The sequence below is a fragment of the Salmo salar genome, chromosome 14 (assembly GCF_965601325.2).
Source record: "Salmo salar chromosome 14, fSalSal1, whole genome shotgun sequence".
NCBI lineage: Eukaryota > Metazoa > Chordata > Actinopteri > Salmoniformes > Salmonidae > Salmo > Salmo salar.
Genome location: NC_138304.1, coordinates 73,725,834 through 73,750,353, shown reverse-complemented (window position 1 = coordinate 73,750,353; position 24,520 = coordinate 73,725,834). Strand labels below are relative to the sequence as shown.

General features: G+C 41.3%; 1 protein-coding gene across 5 annotated transcripts; it reads right to left on the bottom strand.

Annotated features, from left to right (window-relative positions):
- Window positions 1-378: 378 nt before the first annotated feature.
- LOC106569912 (CDC42 small effector protein 1) lies at window positions 379-24,046 on the bottom strand. 5 transcript variants are annotated; one of them, XM_045694703.2, is made up of 7 exons: window positions 23,823-24,006; window positions 22,910-22,987; window positions 13,425-13,553; window positions 10,697-10,998; window positions 6,143-6,247; window positions 4,529-4,600; window positions 379-4,157 (listed from the first exon to the last, which is right to left on the bottom strand). In XM_045694703.2, exons 4-6 carry the CDS (start codon window positions 10,868-10,870, stop codon window positions 4,532-4,534), a joined length of 348 nt encoding a protein of 115 aa, XP_045550659.1. In that variant the 5' UTR covers window positions 10,871-10,998; window positions 13,425-13,553; window positions 22,910-22,987; window positions 23,823-24,006; the 3' UTR covers window positions 379-4,157; window positions 4,529-4,531. The 5 variants fall into 5 exon arrangements, with proteins under 5 accessions (XP_045550659.1, XP_013997121.1, XP_013997120.1 ...); XM_014141646.3 differs by lacking the exon at window positions 13,425-13,553; XM_014141645.3 differs by lacking the exon at window positions 22,910-22,987.
- Between the last annotated feature and the right edge of the window lie 474 nt (window positions 24,047-24,520).

Here is a 24,520-nt window from a genome sequence, read left to right as displayed (position 1 = left end):
ATGTTTACAGAGTTGAGTACGAAAAGTGACAGAGAATTGCCGTTTTTTAGGGAAATCAGGCTTGACAGATCCCATCTAGGAAAAACAAGTCCAAAGTTTGATTGATTCAGCCTTTAAAAAAAGTGTTTTGAATCTAGAGAGAATGTACTGATGTTGCCACTTTCTTTACTTAGCATGCATCAATATTTGTTTTCAAGCCCTTGATTAGAAGAACATGGAATACTGTTCTTGGTTGTATACGGCTTAGATGGTTAGTTTCAGATAGTATCCCCTTGGCTTGCGTTTTCAATGACCATATGTGGTATATTAAAACACACATTCACAAACAAACACACACACACACGATAAACGTCTCTGCATGAGTCAAACGAATGTACATACATTTTGGATCCTTTAATCCCTAGTTTAATGCAATATAATTTTGTGATAACTTCATCCATCAATACAGCATGTTCCATTACTTGGGCTCTGAAGCAGGACCTGCAGTACAGTAAGTGCCGCAGTGGCTCAGTAGTCTGATGATTACCATCAGTCATTGTGTAAGATTCATTACAGAAGTCATTATCTGGAGGCCCGATATAAAAAACAGCCCCATGTTACATATTAACCAACAGCTCCAACTTCTCAAGCTGAAAAACATTGAAAAAGGTGCTGTTATCTTGTTCCAGGCCCGATCCGATCTGCCGGCGGCCCTTAGTGTAATCAAGAAGCACAATGGGCCATAGATTTCCTTAATTCAGGCGATGGGCTTTTGCTGAGCTCTGCCAAGGACAGGCTCTGAGGGAGAGAGTGTGTGTGTGTGTGTGTGTGTGTACAGTGGTATGCATGTAGCCAAGGCCTGAGACTGTTGCCTATACTCAATGTTTTATATAGGAACAGAGTCCATTGTGAAAGAGGGAGTGTTGTTGAAGGTTTAAATATCCTCTAGAAACCCCTTGAAGAGTGACTGGCGAGAGAAGCTGAATAGCTCATGGTGAGGACAGGAGAGAAATCACTGGGCAAAACAAAAAAAAAACAGTATTGTAGGGTAGATAGAATTTTCAATTTCTTGGGTGCAAAAGAGGTTCCAATATATTGGGCCCATAGTAAAAGGGGTAATGCTGAGCAAAGGGACACGTAGTGACGTATAGTCGGTCTACATTTAGTCTCAGATGGTTCAGTTGGAAGTTTAGAATGCTCTCAACATTCAATAACCTTTAACGATGATTTTTAAATCTATTTTGTCCGTCTTTATTGGACAAACTGGAAATAGTAAGTGATACTTTATGGTTCCCAAACGAATTTACTTTGAAGTGAAATATATTTCTAGTCCATTGTGATAAATTACAAATAGCTAACTCTGGCCAGCTAGTAGTTTGTTTATGCAGTCATCCTTGCCGTGTCAAGTTTACACTAGTCATTGCAAAGACAATAGCTTCAGACTTTTCCCACATGTTGTTTACACCAAACTACTACACCTACCACATCTTCAGTTCTTCCATGGCCCCCGTCCCCCCCCTCCCTAGTGAAGTAGGTAATGAATGTGTTATCCTGGGCTCTGCCCCATGGTTAGACTCTGGGCTGCTCACAGACTAAACGCATTATTATAGGTTGTTGAGATTACTGTGGTCTCAGAAACAGCTGCTTGTAATAAAAACACAAGATGGAGGATGAGATGTGCAGAGGCTGGATGAAACCTCTAGTAACAGTATCTTCCTGCAACTTTGCACAGTGAGATTCGCTCAGCCTGAAACAGGGGAACTTCAATTTGAGTCTAGTTCCTCACAGCAAATGTAACAGAAGTTGTTATCAACAGTGACTTCTTTAGAAATGTTTGCTGTCAATCTGGGTCTGAAGACTAATTCACACTTGAAAATGTTTGATTTCCCTAAACTCAGAAAAATATTTCAACTGGGTATAATTTGTCTGTGCAGGATTCCTTAAGTGACAGACACAAAATTACTTTTTCATATATACACTTGACGACGTGCACCTTCAAAACTAAATGGCTCTTTCAAGTAAACAAACACCAGAAACACTTACATAAAATATTGACCATTTTCAGGAGGGAAAAAAGGCCAGAAGCAGAGAAAACACTCAAAAGGTTTGCGAAACACTTACTCTCCTTTCACACATCTGTACACCAACGTCCTCATCGGAGGACTGTGTAACACATGACCAATTAAAAACAGAGCAAAGAGGGAGACCCAGGAAAACACTGCAACATTAACAGAGACTGTAAAGTGTGTACATTGCATCCTGGAATTTCTACTGTCTGAGATTAGAAATCTTAAGCATATGAAGCAAAACGTAAACGAGGAACTTAAGAATCTGGCTCCAAAGCTGATAAAATAAAATGAGGGCAGTCGTAAAACATTAAAAACAAATAATTACAATCATTTCTTTGCAAACTCACTCATACTGCAAGCGTTTGAACTGTAGTAGGCTAGCATCTAAATAGAATATGACAACAGTTGGTCCATTTAGCAGTCATGAGGCAAGGCAACTTGTGACCTGTTATTTTTCCATTTATCATATAACAAAAATCAGCCATCACTTTCTCTCTGCAGTATTATAGGCTCTGCCATTTCCTCTAACCTGAATTGTAGATTGTCATTGAAACAGAAAGCCCATAAGGTCCCCTTTCAGAATAGCTAAAAAGCTAATGAGCATGTCTCAGCTTAGAATGACAGGGGCCAATTCTAAGACTAACACTGTGCAACAGGAGATCCAAAGCCAAGTTGCCATGGTTTTTGATCAATTTGAGGTGTTGTTGACATAACCCTGCTGAACTGACAGTCCAACTGGCTGAGAGTTTTTAGATAAAGCCAATTGAGATCGAGATTAGTTACTGCATCTTACATTCAGCTTGCAAATGCTTAGAAGTGGACTGCTCAACAAGACTACTACCCCCCCCCCAAATAAAAAGTAGAATTTGGGATGGGTCAATTCTAAAAGCATTCAGTGTGGAATTGTGCACACCACACACATTTTCTTTAAACACCAAGAGAGTGAGTCTATGGGACACTACAGAAGGTAATGAAAAACATAAATACATGTTTTGTCACATACCGGATAGGTGCAGTGAAATGTGTTGTTTTTACAGGGTCAGCCATAGTAGTACAGCATCCCTGGAACAAATTCGAGTTAAGTGCCTTGCTCAAGGGCATATCGCTAGATTTTTTCCCCCCCTTGTTGGCTCGGGTATTCAAACCAGCAACCTTTCGGTTAGTGCCACAACTCCCTAACGGCTAGGCTACCTGCCAGTGCTATCCAGTGTTCAGATTGGCTGGTGTTAAATCATGCATGGTAGTAAAAAAAGCACCTAATATATAAAGGCATAACTTTGGCAATAACACTTAAGGTAGAAGTATGTACACGAGGGGGTGTTTATGAGAAACTTGGCGTGTTTGTAAGAAAGACAGTGACTAATGGTGGAATGTGTGAGATGATGTCTAAGAACTGTCAATGTGAAACAGGCAAAGTGCCAAAACATTAGCACTGTAGGCCTACAAGTGACCACTCCCACGCCTGAACTCCACTTCCAAAACCAAAAATAACAATTTGGCCACTGCACTTTAGCAATACATATGAAAAATGCGTGCTTGTCAGGAAACAGATGGGCTCAATTTCCACCATGCACTACTTATAAGGCATCATAATCGTTAACGGCACAACACTTTTAAAGGGCAAACGCACCACTTCCGAGTCAAGAATAAAGAAGACCTGTTTGTTTGTGTTATTGCAGGAGAAGTATCACACTTGTGAGACGGTCTTGTTAGAGAAATATGAAATGGTCGGACAATCCCTTGCTTGAGACCGAGACAAAAATGGGAAAATCCGTATCCGCCAGTAGCTGATACCTCCTACGTTTTATCAAAGCAACCTAAAAGCCTACAAATAATCCCATCCAGTCCCCATTGCTGAGTGAGAATCCAGGGTACTTTCCCTCTTCATGGCAGGAGTCATGTTCCATTTGAAACTGGTGATGAGGGCTGAAAGGGATTCTGGGAAATAAATTCATTGTTTTAGATCTTTTTTTATTCTGCCATTTTGCAGTGGTCATTGTGGGCCTAAGTGCAATATGCAGAGTTGGTCCATGCAGGTTGGCTTGAGGCTGGGTCCGAGGAAGGGGGAAATGAGGAACTCACATGGAGTCTCTGGATTGGTCCATATGTCTGAAACCATAACAAAACCTCATGTCATTGGACAGCAGCAGTTTCTGAATAAAAAGTTTAACCTTGCTGAATAATATCAGATAGAATTTCTTTTTACAAATCTTAAATCCACAGAGTATGTAGTTAAGTGTTTAAAAAACGTTTTCCTAGAACTTAGGCTAAGTTCATTGTCAACTTTTGGGGAAGTACAAAAGATAGTGAAAGCCATCCATTCACATTGCTTGACAAACAATTCCCCCATCTAAAATAAACTTTCAGCTGGACTTTCCAAACTTTCCCCAGAATTTCATCATTTATTTAACCCTTGAGTATTATCCAGAGTGAGTGTGTGCGCACAAGTGTGTGTACTGAAGTATATAGATGGTACTTACTGGCTATAAGAGGCTGCTTCTGCCATTGGTGCTGGGTCCTTTGGACCTCATCTGTTCCTGGACTGACCCTGACTGCAGAGGGGACAAACAGTCACACAAACATCACTCCCTGGTAGAATTATGTCAAATACAGTGGAGTATCAGCCAGCAAGAATCGGGGATATTGACAATCTGACCTGCTTTCTGGTATTATCTGACATGTAGTCAGTCGTGTCACAAAAGTGCTATTAAAGCGTTGGTTGACAGCACCTGCATGATACTGTGACAACACTGTGGTCGTTAAGTAAGTGCCCTTTGCTCACTCACAACGGTGTGATATGTTGATATTTCATATCCCGAATGGGAACACACTGTAGCCCCACAATTCCTAGCGGAAGTAAATAGTTGATGGATAAACTAGTGTCCATGTGTAAATACAAACTAACTTTGCAACATTAGACCTTAAAACAAACCTGTAGTGGGAACACTGACGGCACAGAAGGTGAGGCCGTGTCAAGATTACACAGAGATGTTTCGTAATGGCGTTATGTAATCATTCTGCACAATAAGATATAGGCAGCAGGGGAAAAAAGGTATACCCAAACGCACTTTAGCCCAGCTTAAACAAAAAGGCAGCAGTGTTTGTCTACCACGCCTGTTTGCTCTGTTCCAGTGCATTGACTCCAATTAAAATGGGCCTTGTATTATTATCAGGGTTTTGTCATTGTTTGCAATGGAGCCGCCGGCTTAGTGCAAACACAAAACATATACATGTCTCTCATTTGGCATTAAAAGCTCATTAATGCGTTTAAAGGTCATCAATGCTAAGCAAACAAGACTTGGTCACTGGTGAGTTGATTTGATTTTCAGCGGGATGTCAGAGTTCCATTTCATCCAGGCACAGGAAGTAGCTCGTTTTGGGTTCCTGTGCTAGACGATTGGGGGAATCATTTACCAGTGTCGCGGGACACAGAGGGGGCCTTTCATATAGCAGCCAAGGCCTTCCAGCTGTGTCCCCTGTCACTGTCCCTTCTCTGTGTGCCCTCTGGAATCCCTCCCAGGGAGGGAGGAGGGACTGAGCAATAGAACCTAGGGAACATCATGGCATGAAGTGGTAGGAACACTTCCGCCTCTTGCACAGGCTGAGCCTTGTTCAAAAGTGGGCTGCAGGTGGCTGGCTGGCGATGGGCCAGTTAACTGAATGTCTATTAGCCAACGAAAGGCGGTGGGACTAGTGTAGCAGTTAATGTATCAAAGCTTCATTAGTGTTTTTGTATTCATTTTTGTCCAAAGAAAACCTCTGGACGATACCAGTTACCTGGATTGTACCATATTGCAATGATATGTTATACGCAATATCCTCTATTTCACTCAATGATACAATTTTACTGCAGACAAGACTTGATCCAAGTGTTGAAATAACAGTTCAGGTGTGGTGCAAATTAAACTAATTTGACATGCAATTTAAGTGTAAAGCAAAGAACAAATAACAGAAGTATTCACTATGAGTAGCCCAACGGCAATTGTTAAGAGATTGATCTGTCATGATTACTGACTGACGCATCATTCTTCTAAACAATGATTACGAAATGTGGAAATGTGTTTTCATTAAAGTAGCCAAAACCTTATACATACCGGCGGCAGACCTTCTGCCATCTCCCCAGAGCCAATGTGTGTGAGGTGCATAAAGTTCGTGGGCTCTCCGATCATGCTGCGGTCAATCTTCCTCCTCCTCTTCTTCTGAAACAAATGCAAAATGCAGGAGGTCAGTGGCCAGTGACCTATAGTAATTCAAATATGGCTAGACAACTGCATTGGACAGTGGCTGTGCAACCAAAATGTGAATTTCATTCAGAAGATGCTCTGAAATTACAACATAAACATGCACTTAACCGAACAATGATCCACCATTTTTCTGTCTCCAAATAAGCAGCTTGTACTATTAGAGACACAGGAGAGGAACGCTTATTTGGTTATATATGTATACCATGAGGTGGTGGTTTTTGCTCATGGGATGAAATACTATAGAACAAACAGAAGTTTATGCTGGATAGTAAACCATGTCGAAAAAGCCTCTGAGGAAAAACTTCCAGAAGTAATCATCTAGTGGGTAAATTAAAAAGCCATTTTCAAAAAATTACAAAAATAATGTGGCTTATGTATAACAAGAATAAATTAAATAAATCTTCTTGCGAAGAATTATTTAATTTTTTTCACAAAAAAATAAAGGCTTTTAAAATGTTCCACTATATTATTAGTTTATCGTCTCCTGATGCAGACTGGCAGATGCCATATCCATTGACCAGCAAACTTTGGCTATTTTAAGTGTTACATAAGCAACTTTGACCGATGTTTACATCAAAAGAAACAAAAACATGCTGCTGACCAAAGGTTAAACCCGGTCATACAGTATTCTATGAGCTAGCGATGTAACTAAAACAAGGTAGACCACTGTGTGCGTGGGTGACTTTTCTTCTTGACGTCATCTTGAATTCTGAGGATCTGTTGGCGCATGCATACATACCCAATGAATCAGGCATTTTACCCACCCATTCTTGTTTCTACATCGTCATTGCAGAGGAAAACCAGGTCATTCCCACAGACTCATAAAGACAGCCTTATGACCATTTTAGCAAGCATATTTTGCTACCAAATTGAGTCAGCAGAAATGTAAGATGCCAGGAATTGTAATCAATGAACATATGTGATCAAATCTAAGGCCGCATAAGGTAAATCTTTACACTTTTGACATTCTATGTTAAATCAAGTAGGAACATCTGTGTATATCGACTTCTGAGTATCAATACGGCAACATTAAAAAGGCATACCCAACCTAAGCAAATACCCAGCTGGTTGGCATCCACTCTGATGTTGCAGCCATGCAGGCCATGAGTCATACCAAACTCAGAAATAATCCCTGGACTATAATGTCGCTTAATTGGGAGGAATGCCATCCCGTGGCTGATTGATGGAAGGTCTAGCTAATTGGTCAGCTGTGTGTGCTGCAAAAGAGAAAGTCACTTAGCAACTTATTTTAGGGGACGCCTTCAGTATATGTTGTGTATAGGAACCATTTGGTGTCAGTAACCCTTTGGCATAGGCTATGCCTAGAAAAGTGGGTAGCAATTACATGACTTACATATAGGAAGTTAGGCATACTCCCAACATCTCATGAGAACATCAGTAAAAAAGGGTCTCAATACAGTCTTCTTCCAAAATTAACACGCCACACAAGCCCCTACCCTTTCGAGACAGTTACATTTAAATCCTTGCCTGTGTTTATTGAAAGCGATGTCTCTGTATTGTCCTCCCCCCACAATAGAACAAACACAGGCCCTAAAAATAAAAGCGGAAGGAGAGAGGGAAAATGCCCTCCCATGGGACAGAGGCCCAGACCGCATCCTCTCTCCTGAGCCGCTGGGTTTCATTGTTGGTGAGCGGGAACGGACGGACACAACCCGCCATTACGCAACTCTCCCTGCAAAACCTGGGCCAGGAAAGAGTGAGGGTCAGGAAGGGTACCGCCCTGAGGAGGTCAAGGGTCAGCGGTCGCTTCTGGAGAGCAAAAGGGAAGTTCTTCCACTTTCCGTTGACACACTGATATTTTGCGTCATCAATAGGACCTCTATTCACCCCTATAATGCTCGCTAGGATTCCATAAAATGTTTTGGTTTGAAACAACATCAAGCTACTATAGGTCCAGGCATTAAACTTCCCTGGACAGATCAATACAATTGTTAGGGTCTCCACATCAGACAAGAATGTAAGGACATGCTTATCTATACAGTGCGTCCCCATATGATGCCTACATTACTGATGGACACCGAACTATGCACGGTCAGTAGATACAGTGCATTCGGAAAGTATTCAGACCCCTTGACTTTTTCCACATTTTGTTACGTTACAGCCTTATACTAAAATGGATTAAATAAAAAAAAAAAAATCCTCATCAACCTACACACAATTCCCCATAATGACGAAGCGAAAACAGGTTTTTGAAATGTTGGCAAAAACAAAAAAACAGAAATACCTTATTTACATAAGTATTCAGATCCTTTGCTATGAGACTCGAAATTGAGCTCAGGTGCATCCTGTTTCCATTGATCATCCTTGAGACGTTTCTACAACTTGATTGGAGTCCACCTGTTGTAAATTCAACTGATTGGACATGATTTCGAAAGGAACACACTTGTCTATATAAAGGTCCTACAGTTGACAGTGCATGTCAGAGCAAAAACCAAGCCATGAGGTCAAAGGAATTGTCTGTAGAACTCCGAGACAGGATTGTGTCGAGGCACAGATATGGGAAAGGGTACCAAAACATGTCTGCAGCATTGAAGGTCCCCAAGAATATAGCAGCCTCCATCATTCTTAAATGGAAGAAGTTTGGAACCACCAACAATCCTCTTAGAGCTGGCCGCCCGGCCAAACTGAGCAATCCGGGGAGAAGGGCCTTGATCAGATGGTCACTGACAGAGCTCCAGAGTTCCTCTGTGGAGAACCTTCTAGAAGGACAACCATCTCTGCAGCACTCCACCAATCAGGCCTTTATGGTAAAGTGGCCAGACAGAAGCCACTCCTCAGTAAAAGGCACAAGACAGCTTGCTTGGAGTTTGCAAAAACGCACCTAAAGGACTCTCAGACCATGAGAAACAAGATTCCCTGGTCTGATGAAACCAAGATTGAACTTCTTGGCCTGAATGCAGAGCATCACATCTGGAGGAAACCTGGCACCATCTCTACGGTGAAGCATGGTGGTGGCAGAATCATGATGTGGGGATGTTTTCAAGCGGAGGGACTGGGAGACTAGTCAAGATCAAGGGAAAGAGGGTTCCTTGATGAAGATCGCTCTGTACCGAAGGTTCACCTTCCAACAGGAGAACAACCCTAAGCACACAGCCAAGACAACGCAGGAGTGGCTTCGGGCCAAGTCTCTGATTGTCCTTGAGTGGCCCAGCCAGAGCCCGGACTTGAACATCTCCGGAGAGACCTGAAAATAGCTGTGCAGCGACGCTCCACATCCAACCTGAAAGAGCTTGAGAGAAACTCCCCAAAACACAGGTGAAAGGGAGAGAAACTCCCCAAAACACAGGTGAAAGGGAGAGAAACTCCCCAAAACACAGGTGAAAGGGAGAGAAACTCCCCAAAACACAGGTGAAAGGGAGAGAAACTCCCCAAAACACAGGTGAAAGGGAGAGAAACTCCCCAAAACACAGGTGAAAGGGAGAGAAACTCCCCAAAACACAGGTGTTCGCGAAAACTCGAGGCTGCAGTCGCTGCCAAAGTTGCTTCAAAAAAGTACTGAGTAAAGGGTCTGAATACTTAAATGTAAACTTAATCTTTTTTTTTTAATATACATTTGCTTTTTCATTATTGGGTATTGTGTGTAGATTGAGGGGGGGGAAACTATTTAATCCATTTTAGAATAAGGCTGTAACGTAAGAAAATGTGGAAAAAGTCAAGGGGTCTGAATACTTTCCAAATGCACAGGCAACATCTCTTTGTTGAACATGTGCTATGGGTCAGATGGTCAGTGAATTTTAAATGGCTGTAATTCACCCTAAGTATAGTGAGTGTGCAATAAATCAAAGATGGCACTCTTTCAAGATATCGGTCATGATGTGGATGCCACTGAACTGCAAGCTATAAAACATCACCCGTTTAAAGACATCAGCCGGTAAGTGATTGCAGATGGAGTCTGAAAAACACCATAAATACAGCAGCCTTTCCCAACAGATTTATTGGACTTGGATGCATTTAAAAAAGGGTCCCCCATAACATCTTGGCGTAAAATCTAATGGGTAAAGAGGTCTTTCGGGTAGTGGTTCACTTTAGGCTGTTCTAAGCATGCATTTAGGACTCCAAATGTTTGTTTTCAAGTTCTAGTGTGGTCAGAGTAAGCTTGCTTGGCTGCCTGGAATGCCCAAACCTTGCCTTTGGGTACTATACTTGCAAGACTTGCCAGGGACCTCCACAACCTCTGAAACATATTGTGGCATGAGAGGGTTGAATAGAAGTAGTTAGGGTCTAATATAGAGCATGCTTGTAGAGTATAGTCCATAGTCTATTACTAGTCTCTATTCTAGTCTAATACAACTATTAGATGGGGAATTTTGTGAAACCTGACATAGAGAACGTTGTATATAAAACTCTACATGAGTGAATAAGAGGCAGCTGGCCCAGACTCACCGGTGGGGGTTTGGCCACCACGCAGCAGCCCATCTTGTGCCAGAACTCGCTCATTCCTGGGCTCCGCCGGTTCAGCGCCCTGCTCTCTGTCGCCGCCTTGCAGGCTGGTGAAGACAGGTAGCCCCTGTGACGCTCAATCTTGGGATAGTCCTGGTGCATCCAGATCCCTTGCATCAGATAGCCAAAGTTGGTCAATCCCCAAACCCAGCACCTGCAAATATCAGGTCCTGATTCTCTCAAGCCTCCCGGTGTCTTAATCCTTCTTCGGGTATCCAGTCAGATTAAAGTCCTTAGGGTTTAATCTGTTGAGACAGGAGTTTATTAAAATAATAGCCAATGTAATGTGAATATAGTCCTACTAGTTCATTTTATTTTGATGCAACATATCACTGAAAACCTACTAGGTAGCGCCTTACCGGCATACTTTTTACTTGATTCTGCCCAAACCAGCGTCTTGTCTTGAACAGTGTTTTGCTTGCACCATTTTAAAATAATGCAATTCTTTGTGAGTAAGTCTTCTTCCTATTCAAAGGGATGAATTGTGCTGATGACACATTGAGTCACATAGACCTGGACGACGGGGCAAAGATTCAAGTGTGTGGTCTGACCACAGAACACAGTGGGGGGGTTCCAGGTTCCAACCGAAGGGAACACAAACAGGCATAACATGTCTAACATATTGCGTCACAAACAAGTGACAAGCACATTAGACATGGGAAAGACATTCCAAGGGTGGAAAACATCTGCAAACAGTAAGGACCAATTGCCCTTGTAAGGACCTAAGCATCCTCCATTCACCTCTAGGTTGTTCCTGTCTCGTCCCATGAAAAAGCCAAAACACACCGGAGGTCCATCTCTGAAGCCATTTATATTCCCTCTGCAGTGTGAAAGAAAGTTCTGCCAAGACCATTACACTTCATAAAGTTGGTTTATACTACTTAGTGTCGTCGTTTATTGCTATGCTTAAGATTGTCACTGATGATCCGTTAAGCCAAATTAGAGCTGCAGCTTTTTTTGAGAGTAGTGGTAACTTGGTTACCGCCTGCTCCGACGATTCTGCTTCTACAGGTTGTTTTCCACCACTGGGTTTGGACTTCAGTTTCCTTTGGGCCCGCTGCCGATCGTTTGATTACATTTTTCATAATGACATGGCTCTCTTCCAGCTCTGTTTTATCATGCCCAGAGGCTGTGTGAGACAGGGAGGAAACTGTTAAGGAATGTGTGTGGTGGAGTCTCTCGCTCTCTCTCACACACACACTCTCTCAAACCCGATACAAAAATACTGTAGAAATAACCCCCTTCAGACATTAAAATTAGCACATTGTTCTGGAAAACATTTGGGTGGGGCAAAGTAAGATTAAAACTAAAGCACCACACACAGTCTGGGTTGCTTGATAGCACAAGCACATTGCTGGCAAATGGGCACCACCGTGGTTTTAACAGGTAAGCTACTAGCCTGACACCACTTCGAGTCAACTGGCCGCTCACTGTATAGTTCACTTACTAAAAAGTGTATTTGGTTAACAGTCATCAGGGCAGTCAGAAAGCTAGCATCCTGGTGTACAGTAAAAGCGTCGGGGTTGTAGAAGATGGGTGTCAGTGGATGTGGAGAAGTTGTCAACCCCCATGGCCCCTTGGGATGAGGTGGAAGTCTGCACACACACTTATGATGATATAAGGGGCGTGGATGGATGGCAAGGCAGGCAGTGCCAAAAACACTGGCCCATCATTATATCACCAAGGCCCTTCAGGCTGGCACAAGTCAAACAGGACACAGGCGTCTGTAGAGTAGACACTAGTTGAGCCATCCTTGCTCTGTGGGGTTCAGACAGGCAAAGTCTGGGTCGAACTTCTCTCTGCGTTGACCTCTTACCGTTTTCCCCCGGAGCAGGTGCACTTAAAGTGATTATAGTGAGGGGACACACACACGGCGTTGTGAGAACACCGTACTCGGAAGGAGGGCTAGAACTGAACTGTCTGTAGGACAGAGCTGGGGCTCAGAATATCTCCTGTGGCACACTATTTAAAGGAGAGTAACCTCATGACCAAGCTTCCCATGATTCACAGCACGACAAGAACAGAGGAAGGGGGGTGGTTCGAGGGGGGACAAACTCAGTGCAGTTGAAATACTTGTCCCGTGAGGTAAGGATTAACGGAAACTCCCGCTTTGGGCTCATCTGGACTCTGACGGCATGCTCATCATCTTGTATAAATAAAAATCGGCTCTCCAGAGATCTGGGGCCCATCTCGTTCTAATTTGAGGTTTCCCCCGAAGAGCAATGAGGAGCAGCCTAACCTCTTCAGAAGCAGTCCAGTTCTGTTGAATTACAGTACTATCTGTTAAAGTGCTGGAGAGACCTTGATAAGATGGTGCCAATTGTAGATGTCTTCTAAGTCTGGAGCCGTTTATTTGTTCAACTACCACTGGCAACCACGTGGGAACTGGGAAGAATCCTTCTGGGTCCCCAGAAGGGATTATTTCCCCCCCACCCAACTTCTTGTCTTCTTATCATTACAAATGGCCAAGGTGTTTTTTCAGACCATACAAAAATGTATAAATGGTTGACAGTTTAAAATAGTTCTTAACCCTGCCAGGATCCCTTGAGACAATGCCTCTGTGCCAAAACCATCCAGCGGCCGACCTTCTACGAACGCATGTGTGTCTTTGTATTGACAGAGTGAGAACTCAAAGTACAGTGAAAACTGAGGTTGTCTGAGAGTGTATTACCTTAGTGGATTTCAAAGTCAACTCTGTACAAAACACACGATGGAATCCTCCTGCCCTCACTCACTGGACTCCGTGTCAGTCTACATTAACATGATCCTCAGCGCAGCCGAGGCTTCCCTGTTATCTGTGCTGAACAGGCAGAAAAGCCAAAAACAAGAAGGATGACAAAAGAAGCACTGTGAGACTAACCTCATTAAATGACACTAAGCGTGACATGACAAACACCACAATATAGCTACAGTAGCATGTGATGCATCATGAATCCCATTTTCAAAGTTCTCACCTAACCCAGTTTCTCTCGTGAAGGGGGAAATTGATTAAATTATTGCCTTCAAGAAATTGCATTCAGACAAGTCAACAACCTGACCTTTCTAAGGCAGTTAGCATAACCGCTATTCTCAGTATGGGTTTGTTCATTTCATTTCTCCATGGGTAGACTGACAGTGATGCTACTTCCTGCGAACAACACTGACGTGGCTAAAAATTCCTCAGACCTGCCAACATACTCCCCCTGTGAGATATATGTGGCTAAACACATTTCATTACAGCCCCCCTCTCCCAAATAGTCAGAATGAACAGCAGATTTATATAAACACATCAACGGCTACCCTCAGTCTGTATTCAAAAGAGATCCTGCTATAACTTGCTGGGATTTAGTTAATTGAGAAACAATACAACAGACAAGAGATACTGATGAAAAAGGATGTTGAACCCTGACTAAAGACCAGCACACAACACACACCAAGGCTAGTAGAGAGTAACCCAACACACACCAAGGCTAGTAGAGAGTAACCCAACAATGCGATAACCAATGAATAGATCCAGCTCTAATAGCGCTACATGTGAGCTGGCAAAGGTACTGTAGGGTTTCATACACTGGTTGTGACCCTCGAACCGCAACTCGTTCAACGATATCTAAAGCCTTGTTCAAACTGCAAGCCTTAATGCTCAAATCAGTTTTGGAATACTGACTGTCCAAACAGTTAAATAAAAACAGCAAGTTACAAGTGACCAAATCGGATGTGTGTGTTCAAACAGCAGTCGTTAGCTGACATGGCTATGCTAGTTGTCATATACTGAACAAAAATATTAAAAAAGGCAACATGCAACAATTTCCATGATTTTACTGAGTTACAGTTCATATGAGGAAATTCATTAGGTCCTAATCTATGAATGTCACATGACTGGGCAGAGGCACAGCCATGGGTGGGCCTGGGAGAGCAAAGGGCCACCCACTTGGGAGGCAGGCCCAGCCAATCAGAATGAGTTTTTCCCCACAAAAGGGCTTTATTACAGAATGAAATTTAGGAGTATTTCTTCAGCTGTCCAGGTGGCTGGTCTCAGACGATCCCGCAGGTGAAGAAGCCGGATGTGGAGGTCCTGGGCTGGCGTGGTTACATATGGTCTGCGGTGGTGAGGGCAGATGGACATACTGCCAAATTCTTGAAAATGACATTGAGGCAGCTTATGGTAGAGATTAACATTAAATTCTCTGGTAACAGCTCTGGTGGACATTCCTGCAGTCAGCATGCCAATTGCACCTTCCCTCAAGACATGTGGCATTGTGTGACAAAACCGCACATTTTAGAGTGTCGTTTTAATGTCCCCAGCACAAAGTGCACCTGTGTAATGATCATGCCGTTTAATCAATCAGTTACTTGATATGCCACACGTCAGGTGGATGGATTATCTTGGAAAATGAGAAATGCTCACTAACAGGGATGTAAACAACTTTGTGCACAACTTTTAAGAGAAATAATTGCTGGGATCTTTTCTTCCAGCTCATGAAACATGGGACCAACACTTTACATGTTGCATTTATATGTGTTCAGTGTAGTAACAGGTGTGTGCGCAGTGGTGTAGGCTGATTGGTGGTGGTGCTCGTGCTTCCTATCATTCAGAAGTTATGTAGCAAGCTAAGGTGACACCAATGCCTGTCATGGACGTTTACCAGTTGCTTTGAATGTTCAAAATCATTGTGTAAGAACAACTTTAAAGCCTCAAAAAGGATAAGATCATCTAACTTTCAAAACGAGTCCTTTTTGGCTAACAACAGCAGACAACTAGCTAGCTGTTTAGCTTTGTAGTACATGCACTAATTTGTTTGTAAACAATTAACAAGCTAGTTAGCTACCATCTCATATTCTTGTCAAACTGTCAACAGAGTAGCTAGCTAGCAAGCATGCAACAAAATATGCCAAATAACTCTAAAACCACATTTGACTGTTCAGACAAGTCGCATGGCCAGGAATCAGATATTTAAAATTCGGACTTAAAACCACCTACGAAGGTGGTTTGAAATGTGTCTTGAAATATCTGATTCCATGTGGCTTTTGGCTGTTCAGATTGCAGGAAAAAGAACAGATTTGAATATGCACAAAAAATTGGATTTGAGTTACTTCAAACTGCCAATGCGAACAAGACTTATTGGCAACAACAACATTGAGACTAAAATGCTCAGTATTACGCCCTTGTTAGCAGGTTCTCTGTTTTAAAGTGGCAATCTGCAGTTGAAACAAAGCGTACTACCTGCCACTTTTTCAGTAAAAAGCTGAGGGATGGGGCTGGAGTAATGTAAACACTCAAATTTCATAGACAGAGCATCCATGATATCCACAGGTAAAAATCTGTCGTTCTGCCCATGAGCAAGGCAGGTAACCCACTGTTCCCCGGGCGCTGAAGATGTGGATATCGATTATGGCAGCCCAGTGAAGAGGCGACTCTGGGATACTGGCCTTCTAGGCAGAGTTGCAAAGAAAAAGCCATATCTCAGACGGGCCAATAAAAAGAAAAGATTAAGATGGGCAAAAGAACACAGACACTGGACAGAGGAACTAGAAGGCCAGCATCCCGGAGTCTTCACTGTTGACGTTGAGACTGGTGTTTTGCGGGTACTATTTAATGAAGCTACCAGTTGAGGACTCAAGAGGCATCTGTTTCTCAAACTAGATACTAATTTACTTGTCCTCTTGCTCAGTTGTGCACCGGGGCCTACCACTCTTTCTATTCTGGTTGGAGACAGTTTGCGCTGCTCTGTGAAGGGAGTAGTACACAGCGTTGTACGAGGTCTTCAGTTTATCGCATGGAATAGCCTTCATTTCTCAGAACAAGAATAGACTGACGAGTTTCAGAAGAAAGTTTTGTTTCTGGCCATTTTGAGCCTGTAATTGAACCCCCAAATGCTGATGCTCCAGATACTCAACTAGTCTAAAGAAGGCCAGTTTTATTACTTCTTTAATCATCACAGCAGTTTTCAGCTGTGCTAACAATTGCAAAAGGGTTTTCTAATGATCAATTAGCCTTTTAAAATGCTAAACTTGGATTAGCTAACCCAACGTGCTATTGGAACACAAGAGTGACGGTTGCTGATAATGGGCCTCTGTACGCCTATGTAGATATTCCATGACAATTCTGCCGTTTCTAGCTAAAATAATCATTTACAACATTAACATTGTCTACACTGTATTTCTGATCAATTTGATGTTATTTTAAAAATGGACAAAAGTGCTTTTCTTTCAAAAACAAGGACATTTCTAAGTGACCCCAAACTTTTGAACCGTAGTGTATGTAGCAACTCCAGATTGCCCCTTTAATGGTCACAAACAGATGACATGCTCAATATCTACACCCCTATAAAATAAACGTTTGCAAATGAAATAGTCCTGCCAGCTACCTACCTACCAACTGGGTCAAATCTTGGATGTCGGTCAGTGGCTCACTGTCAAGAGAAGTGGAAAAGGAGGGGAGTGGTCTTTGACGGAGGAATTACAATGAGGCCTTTTCATGGGGTCTGGTTAAAACTTTCCAACTGGTTAACGGCACCTTTAAAAATTGTCCGACGTCAGTTTTCAAGCAACGGCTTAAGAACAACATGGCCCTTTCACGGAATCCAGTGCACTGCCATCCACGATTAGATGGATGGTTCAGGTGTTTATATTTGCTTTGGAACGCTGAGGTCTTTGGCACGGTTGCTTTAAAAGAAAAATATATATATTTTTTTTATTTGTTTTTAATCGAAATGCATCTGTGTAGTGATGCCTGCCTGGCACTAAATTAAAAGCAGGTAGGCCTAAATTGATATAGTAGGTGATGATAGGTCTCTTCAAAATCAAGTTAGATGTTTTCAGGTCTGAAAGAGGTCTCGTGTTGATGTGTCCATTGTCCACATCACCTGTTGTGTAGTGTGCAAATATGTTTCAATTTCAAATGAATGGGGAGAGAACCGTTAGTCCATACCAGGAGTTCACATAGTGTTCTGTCCACCCAGAATGAGTTACCGGTAGGCCTACTGAAATAGGTCTCCAAAGTAAGACACTCCCCTCATGAAAGGTTAAGTATGGTCAATGTACATATAATTAGAAACAACAACAAAAAATTAAGTAAGAAGCAGGTATTGGTCTGAAGCCAAAAATATAAGTCACATGAGAACTACATTGCCTACTTCACCCATGCTCTACCAAGGTTTTCCAGCAAACAGCTTTTACTTACAACAGTAGATATGCTGATATATTGTAATTCAAACAATGTGTACGCAAGTTGCTTAGGATTCAAACCTTCTCAAAACAGCCTACTTCATACTCTTAGAGGAGGTGCTCCCACAATAATGTGATTTGTACTGCATAAAAGATAAAGTATTGGATTCTTCCTCTACTTTTTCAAGTTTTTTTTATTTATTTGATTATATGAAAGCAAGCTTTGCTTCTATACTTACAAGACCATCTGGCTTGATTGAGTGAGTGAGCTGTTTTGTCTTGTAGTAATGTATGTGGTACGTGCCTGTTATTTGCCATTTAAATGGTCATTTATTTAAGCAATACATGTCACTGAGAAAAATATAGATTTCATAATCCCATCCATTTACGGTCAAAACGTGTGCAACATAACAAGAGGTGGTGTGTTGGACATAGAGGCGAATAGAACTATGAGTGACTATCTGCATCCCTGATTTCTGTAACCATTAGCTAATCTGTGTAATATTGATTTAGGCTCAAAACCACTTGTTTTGCAAACCTAGTCCTGTTTTATCAATTGCTGTGCTGATCAATGGACAATTCATTCCCTCTGTCAAATAAATATGCATCTTAATGTTTGTATTTGTACTTATTTTTGAAGTAAAGATGGTGACACTACAATAAACACACATTTAGGACTACAATAGGCATATATCTAAAAATACATACTGCCTAATGATAGAAATACATTATTTTAATATCAGGACACTAAAGTAAATTATCCTGCTGAAGAGTATTAATTCGGGCTGTTTGATGAGGTTTGAATCCTAAGAAACATGCCTACACATTGTTTGAAGTACAATAGACCAACATAGTTACTGTATTAGGTTGTGGAAAATATTGGAGATCAAGAAAAAGAAGGAGCAAGCGCTGCGTGTATATTATGTGTGCCAAACAGGTGCTGTTTAGATTACAATATTTTTTTTACCGTTTGTAACAATGTAAACACTAAATAAATTATAAGCGCACCAGAGAGTCTTATTAAAATGTTTTTTTTGGGGGGAGGGAAAGCCTTTACTACAGCAAAGACTAAAAACAGTTGCATGCATTCGTTAATGCAATTGCCGACATGGAACAGCTATATATTGTTTACGATAATTATTCAAGGGTCTGTTATTTTATTTTAAAACTAAAATGCTTGATCGCATATCAAATCACGAATGATTCGTATGCTGTATGATATGAACGAATGAATGATGGATTGATACTGTAGCCTATATATATATATATAAGTATTGAAATATAGGCCTAAGTAAGTTACGGTATTAAGACTAAACAGGATGCGCTCTTAGGCCTACAGCTCAATGGTAGTTTTACAAGGCTGCTATACTAAGCCTACTAATGATAATGACATTACTTATTATGATGATGACCATAATAATAACAATACAAAAGAGATGAAGAAAAAGGAGGGTTATTGTTATAAATATAATTACTTTTACAATTTGGAACAGTGTAAACACTAAATTAATTTGAAGTAATACCAGAGGCTGTTCTAACTAGAGAAATACAAGTGTAAAGTATATTACAGCTGAGAAAATATCAAAAACAGACATTTGTGAAATTGTTTATCCCACATTAATTGAACACTCAAAGAGGCAACACAAGCTGGATCCGTCTTATTTCTGTAGAGATAAATAGATAGATAGCCAGGAACATTTAACAGTTATGCTGTTGATTATAGACCTAATTAAGCTGGGGTTTCCTCATGCTCGCTTTTCTTAAACAATTAAGGCAACGGCTGTTTTCTCGTCTCCTGCCTCCACTGCTGCCTCCACCGCATTGTTCTCAAAATCAATATGCTAAGTAACTTCGCTATTATGCACATAGCAACATGGTCTAGGAAAAGGCGCCAATTAAACAGCGCGCTGATGTTTCATAACCGCGGACAGCGACGGCTATCCAACTTAGGAGAGAGCACCTTTGTTATAAAATTATATTTTTTATTAGTGTTGCACCATTGTGTGTAATATAACCATATACAATTTCAGTAGCACGTCTTGGAGTGATGGACTGTGCCATCCCCACAGCCTCCACAATGGATTAGTACACTCAAACAGGCGCGAATCAGACCGATGTCTTGTACACCATGAAATGTAGATACATCTTTTTTTTTTGTGCTACTGCTCAGATATGATATGATGGTATGGAGATTTGAATTTAACATTGAGCTTCAAATCAATTATAATACAGAAAAATGCTAAATGTTCTCTCTTCACCCCCACTACTTATGTCGCTAATGTGACAGTGTACATTAGGGTGTCCTTCTAAAGTAGGAGCAACTTCGAACTTTAAGCATTCCTATCTGCAACAAGGACAAAGTAGAATGTACCGGAAAGAATGCAGTTAATGTCACAGTGGGATCCTCGACCTCCATGACTCAATACAGCTAGTTTGACATTTCCTGCCATCTTTGTTGAAATTATCAACCCAGTGTGTGACAGGTCATAGGTTACACCACAGAGTTCCACACTAGCAGGGCTAAAGTACACTCCCCATATGCCAGGCTCAGCTGTGCATGTTGGCTGTTCGGATCACCTCAGACATGAACTGAAAACCCTAACAAACCAAAGACAGAATTCTCATGGCCTTGCATAAAGTTTATATACACTCTTTATACTTTACTGCTAACATATGTTACACATACTTATAGTTTCCTAGTATACCAAAAACCGGCAGTAGAGACAACCTCCAAATCCAGTTGTTGGAATTTGAGGTGATGTAAAGTGAGGTAAACTAGAGATCTGAGAAATAGTAAACAAAACTGGATTATGCATGGATTGATTAAGAGATTTTTACGATCATCCACAGTCTAGCAATCCTCGCTATATGAGCCACGTTACAATTCCCACCAAGTGGATTAACCCTATTGGCGCGATGCGCAGGGTGTTTGTTTTTCACGGCAGCAACCCTGGTTCGCTTTCCTGCCGTTCGCTACAATATTATCAAGCTGAAGAACTCAACATTGAGGTTGGAGCAGAGAGTACTGAAGGGGAGCCAAATCCAGCACTGACCAACGGGCTTTCCCATAATGGAGAAGCAATAGTCTGAGGGAGTATGAGACCATTTCCAGTCTCATCCCAAAACTATGCCCTCCTGAAAATAGACCACAATGGCTTACTTTACCCCATGCATTCAACCAACTTTGAGCCACTGTCGCCAGCCTGACTTCCTTAAGGCTTAGACCTCTAATTTGGGACTGCCCAAAAATGTTTTGTCTAGTCATGCACAGGCTATGCAATTTGTCAAGCACTCTTCTTTTCAAGGAATGAATACTCAGTGTCTAGTTTAAAACATTAATGTAAGTGAACAATACACAACAGAACATTGAATGAAAGCTGAGAGAGGGCTTGAATTACTCTAGCCCTGGATCATTACTCCGTTCCATTACACATAAGAGTCATTGGACGAAGGCGTCTTCTGTATGGGGGAGTTTTGTTAAGCGCCCTGACACTCGGTCTGAACATTACCACGCATCGTTTGTGGTACGGTTTTGGAAGCATAAAAGGACCTTATCTTTCATATCAGCGACAAATAATAATAATATTAAACTACACTATTGGTCAAAAGTTTTAGAACACCTACTTCATCAAGGGTTTTTCTTTATTTTCACCATTTTCTACATTGTACAATAATAGTGAAGACATCAAAACTATTAAATAACATATGGAGTCATGTAGTAAGCAAAAAAGTGTTAAAATCAAAATGTATTTCAGATTTGAGATTCTTCAAATAGCCACAATTTGCCTTGAGGACAGCTTTGCACACTCTTGGCATCTCTCAACCAGCTTCACCTGGAATGCTTTTCCAGGTGAAGGAGTTCCAACATATGCTAAGCACTTGTTGGCAGCTTTTCCTTCACTCTGTGGTCCAACTCATTCCAAACCATCTTAATTTGTTTGAGGTTGCGGGATTGTGGAGGCCAGGTCATCTGATGCAGCACTCCATCGCTCTCCTTCTTGGTTAAATAGCCCTTACACAGCCTGGGGGTGTGTTTTGGGTCATTGTCTTGTTGAAAAACAAATGATAGTCCCACTAAGCGCAAACCAGATGGGATGGCGTATCGATGCAGAATGCTGTGGTAGCCATGTTGGTTAAGTGTGCCTTGAATTCTAAATAACTCAGACAGTGTCACCAGCAAAGCACCCCCACATCATAACACCTCCTCCCCATACTTTACGGTGGAAAAAACATATGCAGAGATCATCTGTTCACCCACACCACATCTCACAAAGACACAGCGGTTAGAACCAAAAGTCTCCAATTTGGACTCCAGACCAAAGGACAAATTTCCACCAGTCTAATGTCCATTGCTCAGGTTTCTTGGCCCAAGCAAGTCTCTTCTTTAGTAGTGGTTACTTTGCAGCAATTCGACCATGAAGGCCTGAATCACGCAGTCTCCCTGGGGCAGCAGGGTAACCTAGTGGTTAGAGTGTAGGACTAGTAACCGAAAGGTTGCAAGTTCAAATCCCCAAGGTACAAATCTGTCGTTCTGCCCCTGAACAAAGCAGTTAACCCACAGTTCCTAGGCTGTCATTGAAAATAAGAATTTGTTCTTAACTGACTTGCCTAGTAAAATAAAATAATAAAAACAGTTGATGTTGAGAAGTGTCTGTTACTTGAACTCTGTCAAGCATTTATTTGGCCTGCAATTTCTGAGGCTGGTAACTCTAATGAAGTTATCCTCTGCAGCAGAGGTAACTCGGGGTGGTCCTCATGAGAGCCAGTTTCATCATAGCGCTTGATGGTTTTTGCGACTGCATTTGAAGAAACAGATTGACTGACCTTCATGGACTGTCATTTCTCTATGCTTATTTCAGCTGTTCTTGCCATAATATGGACTTGGTCTTTTACCAAATAGGGATATCTTCTGTATACTGTCACAACACAACTGATTGGCTCTAATACATTAAGGAAGGAAGGAAATTCCACAAATTAACTTATGTCTCCACACCTGTTCATTGAAATACATACCAGGTGACTACCTCATGAAGTTGGTTGAGAGAATGCCAAGAGTGTGCAAAGCTGTCATCAAGGCTATTTGAAGAATCTCTACAATGTAGAAAATAGTAAAAAAGAAAAGAAAAACACTTGAATGAGTAGGTGTTCTAAAACGTTTGACTGGAGTGTATATATTTTGGGGGGGTTAGTGTTCCCACACAGCTAAATCTCCATGTTACAGCGCGTTTTAAAGAAGACCACCTATGCTAATTAGCTATCTAGCATGCTCCTAACACCTGTGTGCGTAATGGAAGAAGCCAGCCAGAAACGTGTTGTCACTGAATAATACTGTCAGTTGCAACTGTGATAAAGGCAGTTTAAACAGGGTACAGGAAGTGTATATTTTGAATGTGTTAAATTATTTTGAAGTGATATAAAAAGTAAAGGCTTTATGTTTCTAGAACCGTATCACAATTGAGAATCGATTCACGTTTAGAGATGGAGTATTTGGCTGTTTTGCCTACCAGAGCCAGTCTGCCTCTGAAAATAACATTATGTCCTTTGACCTTATCGAGTAACGGTAGGCTCTTTAAGTGTACATCTTGGGTTAGGCGACTAAACTCCATGGTGGAGGAAGTTTCTGATGAACTTTACCAACACTTCCTTCCCCATGGAAAGCATAATTTACCCTTCAAATAGTAACGACGTGAGTTTGATAGAGTCAGGTATTTTAAAACAATGAATCAATGTTGAAAATGTCAAAGTGCAGGCAGATCTAGATTCTAGGCAACATTAACAAAATTGTCTCTGGGTTTGGCCAACTACAACCTTAATCAGTTAGAGTAACAATGACCACGTACCCACTTTCATTGACAGAATTAGTTAGTAGGCTAGCATACATGAAGAGGAAACTCTCAATAGCGGCATACGTTTGGAGCTATCTTACCTCCGTTCTTAAATGTGCCCAAACAAATTGGATAGCCAGTAGCAAAAGTATCCGTTTGATGGCTTTTCAAATACCAACGTATAGCACCGACCGCACGTTTGCTGTTTCTCTCCGTTTTTGAGGTGTGGTTCCAAGTTGTTCAATCAGGAAATTCAGATGTTTTAAAATACTTGTTCAAAAGCTTATTTTTGCCGGTAAAGTCAAACAGCACCCCTTATGGACATAAACGCACTTTGCGTTTTTGAAATTAGATGAATTACTTCGTATCATCATAAGGTCAACACTGCAACCTACAGGGCAACTGCAGGTATAGGCCTATTCTTACTATTCAATCCATTCCCATTTTCAATAAACATACGCCGTATGTATTGGACTGAACATGGACCCAAGATGTGCCTATTTATGCTTTTCATAATATCAGATGATGATATAGCCCAACATTTATCAGTAAATTGTCCAACTTTATTAGCCTATCATTATATTACATCACATTATTATTATTACATTATCGGTATAGCCTTAATCATTATTGGTCGACTTTCGCAAAAATGACTGTATTTTGCAATAATTAAATAGCAACCCACATTATTTTTTTATGTACAAGAATTGCAAAAATGTTTTCTGCACAATAATTAGTTAATAAACAGTAGGCCTATTTGATTTTAAGTTAATAAAACAGTAGGTCTATTTGATTTTAA

What these genes read in the sequence shown, in the direction of transcription:
- LOC106569912 (XM_014141644.3), bottom strand. Translation starts at nt 10,870, where the DNA reads ATGCAAGGGATCTGGATGCACCAGGACTATCCCAAGATTGAGCGTCAC. An exon ending in TGGTGGCCAAACCCCCACCG is followed by an intron (nt 6,248 to 10,696) that starts GTGAGTCTGGGC and finishes CATTTGTTTCAG; the next exon opens with AAGAAGAGGAGGAGGAAGAT. An exon ending in TGGCAGAAGGTCTGCCGCCG is followed by an intron (nt 4,601 to 6,142) that starts GTATGTATAAGG and finishes TCCCCTCTGCAG; the next exon opens with TCAGGGTCAGTCCAGGAACA.